At 36.3% G+C, this 15067-nt stretch overlaps 1 protein-coding gene across 2 annotated transcripts in view; it reads right to left on the reverse strand.

The window, feature by feature from the left end:
- Positions 1–15067, reverse strand: part of NEMF (nuclear export mediator factor) — a 48498-nt gene that overhangs the window by 8008 nt on the left and 25423 nt on the right. For both annotated transcript variants that reach the window (XM_001924630.5, XM_021101414.1), the window contains exons 18-26: positions 14094–14156; positions 9623–9735; positions 7778–7835; positions 7271–7329; positions 7056–7176; positions 5377–5653; positions 3697–3739; positions 3494–3543; positions 781–934 (exon numbers count right to left, since the gene is read on the reverse strand). In XM_001924630.5, the coding sequence (XP_001924665.2) occupies positions 781–934; positions 3494–3543; positions 3697–3739; positions 5377–5653; positions 7056–7176; positions 7271–7329; positions 7778–7835; positions 9623–9735; positions 14094–14156 (938 nt within the window). The remainder of the gene's footprint in view (positions 1–780; positions 935–3493; positions 3544–3696; positions 3740–5376; positions 5654–7055; positions 7177–7270; positions 7330–7777; positions 7836–9622; positions 9736–14093; positions 14157–15067) is intronic.

Here is a 15067-nt window from a genome sequence, read left to right on the forward strand (position 1 = left end):
TTGTTACTGCTGAGCCAGAATGGGAATTCCAGTATTTTTTTTTAACATGACTAGCCATTAGTTTTGAATGTTTCTTAACCTCCCAGTTTGTAAGAATATTTTATCACATACTAAAATTTTAAAATATACAATTAATGGTCCTGTGTGTAGACTTTTATTGTTTCACTTTTCTATCTGGCTATTCTTATGTTAACACTATACTTAAAAAAAAATTCTAACAATAAATATTTTACTACCAATAGGGAAATCCTTCCTTGACTTTCTTTTTCAAGATTTCCTGGAGTTCCCGTCATGGCACAGTGGAAATGAATCCAACTAGGAACCATGAGGTTGTGGATTAGATCCCTGGCCTTGCTCAGTGGGTTAAGGATCCTGTATTGCCATGAGCTGTGGTACAGGTTGCAGACAAGGCTCGGATCTGGCGTTGCTGTGGCTGTGGCATAGGCCGGCAGCTACAGCTCCAATTAGACCCCTAACCCGGGAACCTTCATATGCCACAGGTGTGGCCCTCAAAAGACCAATAAAAAATAAAAAAAAAAGATTTCCTCAACTATCCTCCAGTATTTTACTTATTCAAATAAATTTTAAAATTACTTTACCAACTTAATTAAAATTTCAATTCTTTCTTGAATGATTTCATGTTGAATTTACATATTAATATAGGTAGAACTGATTTCTTCCCCTCCATATGTATAACATATCCTTTCACTTATTTGAAGTTCACTGGGGAGAAAAAAAAACAATTTCTAATTGCTATGGATGGAGGAAAGTTGTTAATACCTTTTGTCCTCGTTTCATTGGCTGCACAGCTGGAACATTTTTGCTTGTGTTCGGATGAGCTTCAATGTGTAGAGCATTTTCTTTCTCTTTGTCCTTTCCTTCTATCATTTCTAACTCCCCCAAATCACTTGGAAGCTTTTTTTTCTTCATTTCCCTAAATGTAAACGACAGAAAAACATCTAATTCTTAGAATTTCAAATTCTTAGTAACCTAAAAGAGTTGCATGGGGAGGGGAACATGTACAATATATAAAAGATCATGGCTTCTGCTTAACTTAATATCACCAGGCTTGTATGGCTTCTGCTTAACTTGGTATCACCAGGCTTGTACACAAAGAAGCACAAGTCACCACACAAGAAAAAAGCTGAAAATTTTTCTCTCTTGGATTTCTCATTCCTTCTGTCATCCAGACTCAACACAGTCATCCTTGACTACCCTGATTGAGTAGCCACATTCAGCCTCTCAACACCTGGATAGCCAAGCCCTGGGATTTGCAGTCTTTCTATCAACATGGCCTTGGCAGCTATTAGGTAGGTAATAAAACATTTGTGGACTGCTTAGCAAAATAAGAGGATTAAAAAACAAGCAGTTAAAGAGGGAAGGGGAATTCTATTACTGTGATATTTTTCATGTGTGATCTCCTCTATTCCCAATGCCACTGCCTAGTCCAGGTCCTTGTTGCTGACCACCCAGACCTCCTCCATATTCCCCCATAATCTGTTCTACATTAATCTTGATCACTTACCTATCACATTCCCATTCAAAATCTTCCAAAAGTCCTCCTCACATCATTTTCAGTATAAGTCCAAAACACTCAGTTTATTCTAGGTTCTCCACTTTTGGTCGTTTCACTTTGTCAATCGTTACCATCTACTAGTTCACAAACATGAACTTTGTCTTCCTCTCACCTCTGCCTATTTATCATTTCCCCAAAGCACTATGAATATTACTTTCACATACCGGCCACCTTCTCCCTTTTGGTTATACTAATTGTCCTTGGAATGTCTGACCTTCTTAACTTCGTTTACCTAAAGTCCTACTGTATCTTCAAGTTATAAACTTCTAATGGTATTTCCCCAAACACCTGAATTCACAGTAATTTCTTAGCCCTGAACTACTCTATTGCTTTCATATAACACTATTTATAGACTTACGGCTATTTCCTGAATCCAGAACTCAAAAGCTTCTTGAAGACATAAACTTTATTTCCGCTCTCTGTAAACTCAGTTTCTAGCATAGTACCATGCACTCAGAGAGTTTTAATTGTTTAATGATTATTTTTCTCAAACAAAAGAGTTTATTATTCATTTATGATCCACTTCAATCTATGACCTCTTTCTGGAATGCTTTGCTAGATAGAGTCTTTTTTATGCAACAGTAGTTGTCTCAGCTATCCCTTTCCTTCTGCCTTTACCTCTTCCGTTTCCCCTTTTTTAAGACCACACCCACAGCATGCAGAAAATTCCCAGGCTAGGGGTCGAATCAGAGCTGCAGCTACTGGCCTACGCCATAGCCACAGCAACTTGAGATCCTAGACTGCAGCTCACAGAAATGCCAGATCCTTAACCCACTGAGTGGGTCCAGGGATCAAACTAACATCCTCATGGATACTAGTCAGGTTCATTACCACTGAGCCACAACAGGAGCTCCCACCTCTACCTTTTTCTATTTGCCTTCAGGGACCTACTACATTAAAGAGGAAAAAAAAAAAAAAAAAAAAACCTAAGTTTTCCTCTTGTATGAACACTTCCTAATTTCAGTACAGGTATGCCTCACAGATATTGCAGGTTCTATTCCAGACCATTGCAATAAAGTAAATATTACAATAAAGCAACTCATGAATTTTTTGGTTTTGCAGTGCATACATATGTTTACACTATACTATAGTCTATCAAGTGTGCAAAGCAATGTAGCTAAAAGCAATGTATGACTTAATTTAAAAATACTTTAGCTAAAAAATGCTAAACATCATCTGAGACTTTAGCAAGTCATAATCTTTTAAAATAGTAATATCAGAGATCACTGATCAAAGATCACCATAACAAATACACTAATGAAAAAGTCTGGAATATTTCAAGAATTACCAAAATATGACCCAGTGACATGAAGTGAGCAAATGCTGTTGGAAAAATGGTGCTGATAGACATGCTCAATGCAGGGTTGCCACAAACCTTCAATTTGTAAAAAAAAAACCCAAAAAACAAAAACCATATATATGTATATACATGCACAACACAGTAAAATGAAGTATGCTTGTATTCCTGTTTATTTCTGTCAATATTATTCTAGAATCAGCTAACACGCCACAATTATTATTGTACGTATTCATGTAATAAAAGGTCTGTTTCATGACACCTGACCTATCTTACTGATTATAGCGATAGACTAGGGCCCTAAAAGAGAAAAACCTATTAGAGCTGAATATTAAAAACCATATAAACAAAAATTTATGTTAAAACTTGGATCTTTAGAACAGCCAAGTGGTCTGTCATAACAGAGTTGTTACTGTAAAAATTGTTAAAAAGTGGAGTTCTCTGGTGCCCCAAACAGGTTAAGGGTCGGCATTGTTACTGCTGTGGCTCTGGTTGCAGGTGTGTTGTGGGTTTGATCCCTGGCCTGGGAATTTTCGTATTCCATGGGCACAGTCTCCCAATAAAGAAACTGTTAAAAAAAAAAAAAAAAAAGTTCAGCTAAATAACGCAAATATATTTACCTTCTTTCCTTGGCTGACAGATGTCTCCGGCTCTGCAATTTACTGTCACTCTATTAAAATTAAAACAAAAACAAGCAAATACAAACAAAAACATCACTATTATTAACTTTTTAAAAAGTAAAATTAAAAGTAGGAAATTATTCTATTAATTGAAAAGGACATGATGTTCTTCATAAAATTTTGAAAAAAAAAAAAAAATTTACCATATTAGAAGGTTCCTCTTTTGAAGCCAATTTCTGGAGGGACCTATGAAAATAAAAAGAGGAGTCTACTAGCCTGTAAAAGTCCCCAAACATTCCCATACTTTTTTTTTCTAACTGAATTATAGTTCATTTACAATTTTGTATTAGTTTCAGGTATACAGCAGAGTGATTCAGTTATACATACATATCTATTTATTTTTCGGATTCTTTTCCTTTATAGGTTATTACAAAATAATGAGTATAGCTCCCTGTGCTATAATGCCAGTTATCCATTTTAGTCAGTAATCCATTTTATATATACACAAGTGTATATATTTGTTAATCCCAACCTCCTCATTTATGCCCTACCCCCAACACACACTCCTGGCAATCCCACAAGTTCTCAAATTTGGTAAAGTTAGAAAAGATATAATCAAATTGCCCACCTTCTCACTTTTAAATATATTCTTTTTTTTTGTTGTTGTTGTTGTTTTAGGGTCCCACTCATGGCATACGGAAGTTCCAAGGCTAGAGGTCTAATTGGAGCTACAGCTGCCAGCCTACGCCACAGCCACAGGAATGCAGGCAGGATCCAAGCCACATCCGAGACCTATACTACAGCTCATGGCAACGCTGGATCCTTAAACTGAGTGAGGCCAGGGACTGAACCCAAATCCTCAATGGATACTAGTTGGGTTCATTAACCACTAAGCCATGATAGGAACGCCCTTAAATATATTCTTAAATAGCTGACATGTACCAAACACTTACTATGCGCCAGGCACTGCTAGATAACTTAAACACACACACTCTTCACCAAAACCCTATGAAGTGGGTACCATTCTATTTTCACCATGAAGAAAACTGAAGCTCAGACATATAGTCATTTGCCTAAGGACACACCCTAAGACTCAATACACCCTAAGTCTGACTCCTAAGCCACTCATCGCTAGTCCAATAATAAAGCTTTTATAACTATGGTATTATTTACCTGGTGATCAGTAAGGCATTAAAAAATAAAACATTTCTTTTAAAAATGGAATCACTGGAGGAGTTCCTGCCTTGGTGCAGCAGAAACAAATCCGACTAAGAACCATAAGGTTTCGGGTTCCATCCCTGGCCTTGCTCGGTGAGTTAAAGATCCGATGTTGCTGTGAGCTGTGATGTAGGTTGCAGTTGTGGCTTGGATTTAGCATTGCTGTGGCTGTGGTGTAGGCCAGCAGCTGTAGTTCTGATTGGACCCCCTAGCCTGGGAACCTCCATATGCCACGGATGGGGCCCTAAAAAGACAAAAAAGACCAAAAAAAAAATTTGCCTTTTGTTATCAGCCTTTATAACCATTTATTTCTACTTTGGCCTAGTATGGCCACTTTTATATATTTACTAATTTTTCTACCCTGGATCCTGGGAATTTCTTCAGCAAGATCTACCCCCCTATCAAACAGTGAAGAGAGAAAAAATGTATATATGTGATGTGTGGCTGGGTCACTTTGCTGTACAGCAGAAAATTGATAGAACACTGTAAACCAACTATAATGGAAAAAATAAAAATCCTAAAAAAACAGTGAAAAGACAGTAACATTGTAGGACAATGCAGGGTAAAAGCACTTAGGTCAATCTTGGTATTATTTTAATAAAGATTAACTCTTCATTATTCCCACCTTACAAAGTAAAAGTTAAAATTATGGTTTCTTAAATTACCTTTGGGACTGAAGGTGGGACAAGTCAATGGTAGTATCAGGATAATTTAATGTCTCTTCCCCTTCATCCTTCATTTCACCAACAGGTTCCTGATCTTTTACCACCTCCTCAGATTCTCCTTCATCTTCAGAGCTTTCTTCCTGAATTAATTCATTTAGCTCATGGCCACCAGTCTGAATAGTAATATCCTCTTGGTCAACCTGAGTCACAAGTTCCACTTCCACAGGAGTTTCATGAAATTCCTCTTTATCTTCTTCACTGCTACTCTCACCCCCATCTGTAGGATTAGCATAGGCAAAGTCAGAGTGCTACCACTGCAACAAAGTTAGATGATTTCCTTGAAAATTTCATAAAAAACTTTCTCTTCACTCCCTGTTTCTCCAAAAGATCATCAGAAATATGCCTCATCATCCCCAAAGGTCACTTTGACTTAGACAAAAGAATACTCTATCAGAAATTGGTGGAATGAATGATCTTCAAGATCCTTTATCACAATAAATTTCTCAGTCATTTCAACCACTTCTACAATGAAAACTATAGCTTGTCTTTGTTAGGTATTTCCAAAAAGGAGGAAAATAAGAGTAGTTATATAACTTCTGCAGTTTTTATTATAATTTGCACATGAGAACTGAAATGAGATAAAGCAAGTAAAGCAATGGTTCACACTTTTACAAAAGGAACATTATCTAGGAGTGATAATACGGTCTAGTTACCTCATCTATATAATAAGATGCCACCAACCATCTGACAAGGATGGTTGTGAGAATTCAATAAAAAGTAACATAAATAGGGAGTTCCCATTGTGGTACAGCAGAAGCAAATCCAACTCATAAGCATGAGGATGCAGGTTCTATCCCTGGCCTTGTTCAGGGGGTTAAGGATCCAGTGTGGCCATCTGCTACGGTGTAGGTTAGACATGGCTCAGGTCCCACACTGCTGTTGCATAAGCCGGCAGCTACAGCTCCAATTCGACCCTTAGACTAGGAACTTACATGTGCCACAGGTGTGGCCCTAAAAGGCAAAAATAAATAAATAAATAAATACACACACACACACACACACACACACACACACACACATACATGTATATACACATGTATATATGTTAGGAACATGGTGAAAATTAGAAAAAAAAAAGCATGTACAATAGTAGCTGTAAGTGAAAAAAATGAAATATTATCCCTAAAAAGGAATGACCCTAGGAGATGTAAAAACAATTTTTAGAGGGCATGCATTCCCTAGTTCCTCTAGGGAGGTAGATTAATTTATTCTAGCAACCATAGATGGTCTCTACTTGAAGCAAATATACTATTGAATCAAGCTAAATTTTCGTGAGAAATTGTACTTGTTATAGACTCATCTTTGTAACACTTATGGATCCTAAACCAAAATGTGCTCATTCACACATTCCCAAGTCTCTGGGTATCTCTGTTAAACACATTAATGTATTATCCATTTAATACTGAAGTTTCACAATATCAGCATGTATTCAAGTATTAGTTACAGATCCAATTGACACTTTATAATTCACTAGGATAACATTTCTAAATCAAAAATTCAATAAAGCTGATGGCAAGTTGATTTTTTAAAAATTTAATTACCCCAAAAGAGATAAATTTAGAAGCAAAACTAGACAAAAGAAAACACTATAAGTTACTTCATTAAAATCTGTAAGCTACCTAGTTGTTCCATTTCTTCAGATATGAGTTCACTTGTGCAACCCAGCAAGGTGTCCATGTCTTCATCCTGCACTCTGACTTTTCGTTCACCCCGATGTCTCCAAACACAAGACTCATCTACCTATGAAAATAGGTATTTTCATTGGTGGAACTTTAGGTAAGACTAATGAAAATCAGAAAAAAAAAAAACAAAAAACAAAGAAACGGAAGAGTACCTTAAAAAGGAAGCTAAACCCCATCATTAGATATGAAGGAGGAAGGAAATTCTTTTTTCCTACAAAAGAGAACATACATAAATGTTTTAAAAATCTATTTTTTCCATTATGCTTGTAAAATATCTGGTACAATGTGACATTTATTCTCTTTTCTCTGTCATGAAAGAACATTTCCCATATACAGAAGTTGGCATTATGTATAAGAATAGGAATTAAGAAGAAATATGAATGCTTGCTCTCATCTTCTAGGTTAGTCAGACCCTAAATAACCTGTTTTAGAAAAAAAGATCATGCTATACTTTCTTACCTATAAATTTAAACTATGTGAAAACACACTGTCATTAATAAAAATATATGGGGAGATGACATGTCAAATGCTAAATCTGCCACACCAAGACAAAATGTTCCATATTTAATAACACATTTCACATATGAAATCAAAATAATCAGTTTCTCTTCTGAGATGATCCTCACACCTGTCTCCATAATCTAGTGGCCAGTCATTACCTCTTATCATGAAGCTTCCTGTTGTCAAATATTCTCCAGTAGGTGCTGTTTTAGACACCTGAGGAACACAATAATACATTATACTCTTAAATACAGTTTTTAAATTTTCATTTAAGAAAGTAAAGTCATACTGAAGTAAAGAGCACTATGTCCTGAAAGGTTTATAATTTAGCAAAAATTATTGACACTGAAGGGATAGATCTCTCCTCAATGGCAGATATCTTTGGAAGTAACAAAGAAAAGAAGGATACACTAGTCAATCATTTTCAAATGCCATGGACTACAGCCACAACTGATCCACATTTCGTTTAGTGAAAGACATAATAAGAAAAATAAGGATAGTTTAGGAAGTTTAACATTAAGATATAAAACTATATTTACAGAGTTCCCGTCGTGGCGCAGTAGTTAACGAATCCGACTAGGAACCATGAGGTTGCAGGTTCAATCCCTGCCCTTGCTCAGTGGGTTATCGATCCGGCGTTGCCATGAGCTGTGGTGTAGGTCGCAGACGCAGCTCAGATCCTGCGTTGCTGTGGCTCTGGCGTAGGCTGGCAGCTACAGCTCCGATTTGATCCCTAGCCTGGGAACCTCCATATGCTGCGGGAGTGGCCCAAGAAATGGCAAAAAGATAAAACCAAAAAAAAAAAAAACAAAAAAAAAAAACAAAAAAACCCCTATATTTACTATATTTATTAAAATCCTTTTAATTTGGCAATATAGGAAGTGAGCAATGTAGTTCCACAAATTAAAAAAATGTTATACATCTGTGAAACACCCAAATCTGAGAATATCCTTACCAGTAATAGTTATATGATGGATTAAAAGTACACTAAAGGAGTTTCCATTGTGGCTCAGTGGTAACGAACCCGACTGGTATCCATGAGGACTCACTCGGGTTCGATCGCTGACCCTGTTCAGTGGGTTAAAGATCCAGCATTGCTCTGAGCTGTGGGGGAGGGTGAAGATGCAGCTCAGATCCTGTGTTGCTGTGGCTGTGGTGTAGGCCAGCAACTGCAGCTCCAGTTCAACCCCTAGTCTGGGTACTTCCATATGCCACAGGTTCAGCTCTAAAAAAGACCAAAAAAAAAAAGTACACTAAAAAAACTTATTCATAGAAGAATTAAAGCCACTTTTATAATAGTACTGGGGCAGAAAATATAATCCCAGAAGTGGTATTTATTTCCTAAGAACAAAATATCACAGCAAAACAGAAAATAATAAACACATATAAAACAAAACAATCTAAGAGAGGATAATGGTATCGAATTCTTTTTATCTTGCTGTATAGCTTTTAAGACCTTTTAAAAGTATATTATCAATTATAATTCTTGAAAATGTGAAATGAATAGCAATGTGAAGTCACATATGGAATGAAATATCATCAAAAAAAGATTAATGGACAATTACTAAAACAAAGTATATAGAAAAGCCCACTGGATATACCTACTTTATAGGAAGGGCCAACGAGAATTCAGAAAATTCTAACAGAGAGGAACAGGAGAAAGACCTTTTAGGTCAGTATGACAGTTGTAACTGGAACAGTTTATCCCATATAACTGCATGGATCACTCTCTCCATTTAGGTCTCTGCTCAAATCTTACCTTCTCAGGAAGGTCTTTCTTGACACTATATTCAAATGGTAGCCCCTATTCACTCCTCTATCCCCTTACTCTGCTTAAAAAAAACTTTATAGCACTTGTTACCAGCCATTATGTATGTATTTTTCTTCACCACCAAACTGTCAACTCCATCAAAGTGCTTTGTCTGCCTTGTTCAATTCTATATCCTCAAAATCTGGAATACAGTCTCTCTTAAATTAAGAAAAAGGACCACAGCCCTTATTACCTGATGATGGTACACCCACCAAGCACTAGTGATAACTCGTGCATCCCAAGCAGCACTGTAGCAAAGTGCCATTGTGCCAGCTTCAGTCAAGGTCCGAGGGGGAATCGGTTCTCCTGTAATAACAATACCTCAACACTTCAGTACCAAAGCACAGACTTTCTAAAGCAAGATATGAAAACCAGAGCATGACAGCTTCAATCCTACCATGTTTAAATTTCAATATTACAAAAATTATATTTTTATTAAAAATATACTTACATAGCAGAATTTTAAATGGTTTAAAATGTTTTAATAAATGGTTTTAATAAAATGAATCAGAGAAGAAATAGCCTTTCACTTATATCAATAATTCTAACTTTATTCCACAAAGAATAATTCTGAAAAATTTAAAAGTTTGAAGAATTTCAGAATTATTATATATTGCCTAAACTGTTAAAATGAAGAGCATATTGTCACTAGAATAAGAATTCAAATATTTTAAAATTGAGATATGTCATACCATAAAATTCACCGTTTTAAAATGTACAATTCATGGATATTAGCATATTCATAAAGTTAAGCAATCATTACTATTAATTCCAGAACATTTTCATCACCCTCAAATGAAATCCTGTATCTATTTATAGTCACTCTTCATTTTCCCAGCCACTGGCATTCACTATCTACTTTCTATCTCTAAGGATTTGCCCTATTTAGGAATTTCATGTAAATGGAATCACATGTACCTGGCTTCTTTCACTAAGCATAATGTTCTCAAGGTCCACCCATGTTAGAGCATATAACAGTACTTCATTTCTTTTTAAGTCTGAATAACATTCTACTATATGGGTACACTACATTTTACCTATTAACCAGTAGATGGTCATACAGGTTGTTCCCATTTCTTGGTTATTATAATGCTGCTATGAATATCTGCAAACAAGTTTTGTTTGCACATGTTTTCAATTATCTTAGGTACATACTTAGGAGTGGAACTACTGAGTCACATGGTAAATTCTATGCTCAACTTTTTCATACACTGTCAAACTATCTCCCATAGCAGCTATATCATTGTCCATTATAATAATTTTTAATTGTGGAGTTCCCATCATGGCACAGAGAAAACAATCTGACTAGGAACCATGAGGTTGTGGGTTCGATCCCTGGCCTCACTCAGTGGGTTAAGGATCTGGCGTTGCTGTGAGCTGTGGTGTAGGTCACAGACGCAGCTTGGATCTGGCGTTGCTGTGGCTCTGGTGCAGGCTGGCAGCAACAACTCCAATTAGACCCCTAGCCTGGGAACCTCCATGTGCTGCCAAGTGCAGCCCTAAAAAGACAGAAGACAAAAAAAAAAAAATTGCTACATAACCTCACCAACACTGTTATTGAATATTCTTGTGGGTGTGAAATGATCTCATTGTGCTTTTGATTTACATTTCTCTAACAATGTTGAGCATCTAATCGTGTGCTTGTTAGCCATGTGTTTGTGTATCTTTGGAGGTCTATTTGACATTTTAAAATTGCTCTATTGTTGAGTCTGAAGAGTTCTAGAGTTCTTTGGGTATTGGTCCTTTAACAGATAAATGATTTGCAAATATTTTCTCCCATTCTGTGGACTGTCTTTTCACTTTCTTGATAGAGCTGTTTGAATTAGGTTTTGATTTTAAGTCCAGTTTGTGGGTTTTTTTCAGTCACATATACTTTTGGTGTCATAGCTAAAAAATGACTTCTTGATCAAAGACTATGAAGATTTATGCCTTATTTCTTCTAACAGTTTTTCTCTTTTATTAGCTCTTAAGTTTAGGTCTTTGATGCATTTGAGTTAATTTTTATGAATGGTGTGAAGTAGGGATCTAACTTTATTCTTCAGCACATCGATATTAGTTGCCCCAGTCCTATTTGTTGAAAAGATTATTCTATCCCCACTGAATGGCCTTGGCACCCTTGTTGAAAATCAAATGACCACGAACAAGGAATCTCAATTTTCTTCACTGATTTATTACTCCATACTCATACCAATACCACACTATATTACTGTTTGCTTTGGAGGAGGTTTTAAAATAAAAAAGTGCAAGTCTCTCAACTTTGTTCTCCATTTTCAAGAATGATTTGGCTAATCCGAGCCCTCTGCATTTCCACATTAACTTTTCGAATCAGCTTTGCCCACCTCTGCAAAAAAAAGGCAGCTGGAATATTGAGAGGGATTGCATCAAACCTATAGATTAATGTGGGAAGTACTGCCATCAGAACAATATTAAGACTTCCAATTCAAGAACACTGGACATCTTCCCATTTATTTAGGTCTTCTTTAGTTTCTTTTTGGTGTCTATGTCTTGCACTTCTTTTTGGTAAATGTATTACTAAGTATTTTATTCTTTTGTAATGTCATTGTGAATGGATGCTTTATTAATCTCCTTTAAATATTGTTCATTGCTAATGTATAAAAATATAACTGACTTTTGTATATTGACCTTGTATCCTGGATATTGATGAACTTGTTTATTAACTAATAATTTCTGGTGGATTCTGAAAGGTTTTAAATATACAAGACCATGTCATCTGCAAAAACAGTCTCCTTTCTTCCTTACCAATTTGGATATTTATTTTTATTGCCTAAGGGCCTACTTAGAATCTCCATAAAATGTTGAATAGAAGTGACAAGGACAGAGGTGTTTTATCTTATTCCTGATCTTAGGGGGAAAGCTTTCAGTCTTTCACCATTAAGCATGATTTTTAGCTATGGATTTTTCATAGATGTTCTTTACCAAGCTGAGGAAGCTTCCATCTATTTTTAGATCGTTAATTTTTTTTTTTTTCCACAAACGGGTACTGGATTATTGCCAAAGGCTTTTTCTGCATCACTTGGGAACATTATGTGGCTTTTGTCCTTTATTCTCCTAATATACTGTATTACATTGATTAATTTTCAGCTGTTAACCTAATCTTACATTCCTGGGAATAAATTCCACTTTGTCACATGTATAATGTGGATTCAGTTTCCTAACATTTTGTTAAGGGTTTTTCTGTCCTCATTCATAAATGATACCAACCTGTAGTTTTCTTTTGTTGTGATATCTTTGTAGGGTTCTGTTATTAGGGTAATACTGGCCTTTTAAAATGAGTTAGAAAGTGCTCCTATCTCTTTTATTTTGGAAGAGTTTATTAAGGATACCGATGTTCGGTCTTCTTTAAAAGTTTCACAGATTTTAGAAATTGAATCATGTTTTTTTGGTTACTCTAGCTAAAGTTTTATCAATTTTGCTGATCTTTTCAAAGAACTAACTTTGGTTTTATTGATTTTCTCTTTCTATACTCTGTTTTATTTCCACTCTAATCTTTATTATTTCCTTCCTTTCCTTATTGTGGATTACTTGCTTTTATTTATGTAAATTCTTTTTGGCAACGCCCAAGGCATGTGGAAGTTCCTAGGCCAGGGATCAAATCTAAGCCACAGCAGTGACAACACCAATGAATCCTTAACCACTAGGCCACCAGGGAACTCTTTCTTTTTCTAAATCTTTTTTTCTTTTTTGGTCCCATCCATGGCACATGGAGGTTCCCAGGCTAGGAGCTGAACAGGAGCTGCAGCTGCTGGCCTACACCAGCCACGCCAGATCCAAGCTGCATCTGTGATCTACACCACAGCTCATGGCAACGCCAGATCCTTAACCTACTGAGCAAGGCCAGGGATCGAACCTGCGTCTTCATGGATACTAGTCGGGTTCATTAATTGCTGAGCCAGGACAGACACTCCCTTCTGCTAAATCTTAATGTGTACAGATTTGTTATTGATTTGAGACCATTCCTCTTATTACAGGTAGTCCAGCTATAAATTTTTGAGTACTGCTTTAGCTGCAAATCCTAAGTTTTGACAAATTTTGCTTTCATTTTACTCATCTCAAAGTATTTCCTAACACCCTCGATGATTTCCTCTTTGATCCACTGGTTATTTATGAGTGTATTGTTTAGTTCCACACATTTGTGAACTTTCTTCTATTAGTGGTGTCTAATTTCACTCCATTGTGGCCAGAAAACTTAATTTGTATGATTTTATTAGTTTTAAATTAATTGAGACTTTATAGACTATCATATGGTCTATCCTAAAGAACGTTCCATGTGCACTTGAGAAGAATGAATAATCCAATGTTGTGAGGTGGAGGTATGTGTTAGATCTATGTTGTTTGAGTCTCCTATTTGCTTACTGTTCTTATATCTAGTTATTCTATCCATGACTGAAAGTTAGGCATTGATATCTTGAACTGTTATTATTAAACTGTCTATTTCTCCCTTCAGTTCTGTTAGATTTTGCTTCATATACTCTAGGGCTTTCTTGCTGGGTACATATACATTAATGACTTTAATATCCTATTGATGGACTGATACTTTTATCATTATAAAATGTCCTTCCCTATCTCCATTAATGATTTTTCTCTTATACTAAAAATATTTTAAAGAAAAGAAAAGTTCTGAATAATAGAAAGAAATGTATTACCTGTTGGATTCTTAATTACACAACTAGTCGCTCCATGAAGGTCAGCATGTACATAAATGTCTCCTTTAAAACATAAAAATTATTACATTAAGTCCTCTTTTAAGTTGAAATTGTTTATCTGTTTACTGTTTAATGGCTTCCAAATTCAAAAGACATAAGAAGACATGAAGAAAAGTCCATCTCCCACCCCTAGGAGATTTCTTATAGGCCTCCTTAGAGGAAAATGATGCTAATATGGCAGATTACAAAAATAGTCACGGTTCTTCTTCCTCCCTCTTATTCACACCTCTTTACTTTATGACCTTGAAACTTCTCCCATCAAGAGGGGGAGTCCACGTCCCCGAACCTCAAATCTGGGCCTGCTTCATGACCTGCCTTGGCCAGCGGAATGTGGTAGGTTTGAACAAATATCAGTTCCCAGCCTAAGTCTTTGGAGGCCTTATATGCATCCCTTTTTCTCTCAGAAATTTGCTGAGTTACCTTGCATGCAAGCCCAGGCTAGTCTGTTCATGGGTAAGAGACACACAGTGCTGAGTTATCTTAGCAAGTGCAAAGGTCCTGAGGACCACAGATGGGTTAACAAATATGACACAATAAGAAGGACAGTCTAAGGGGGAGAAATGAGACTAAAGAAGAAGCCAGGAGCCTTGTAAGCTACCGCTAGGATTTTCAGTTTTATTCTGAAGTATGTGATAGCAACAAATGAATAAGTGAGCAAAGAGATGAATGTAAGAATGAATGGTCAGCCAAGGAAAAATAAAATGCAAGGTTCCTAACAGGAAAAATAAGCAGCCATTGCCTGCCATGGATAGTTCTTCTAGGACTTGAAACTCAAAGACGACCAAAATCCATACAGTTCCATGAAAGGCTCAGCTCACAATGAAGAGAGCTAGAGAAGACCAAGCCCTGGGACCAAGTCCTGGGTACCATGCATCTCATCCCTGTTGCTTTCTTTCTTGGTTCTGGATCCTCAG

Source organism: Sus scrofa, chromosome 1, assembly GCF_000003025.6.
Source record: "Sus scrofa isolate TJ Tabasco breed Duroc chromosome 1, Sscrofa11.1, whole genome shotgun sequence".
Lineage (NCBI taxonomy): Eukaryota > Metazoa > Chordata > Mammalia > Artiodactyla > Suidae > Sus > Sus scrofa.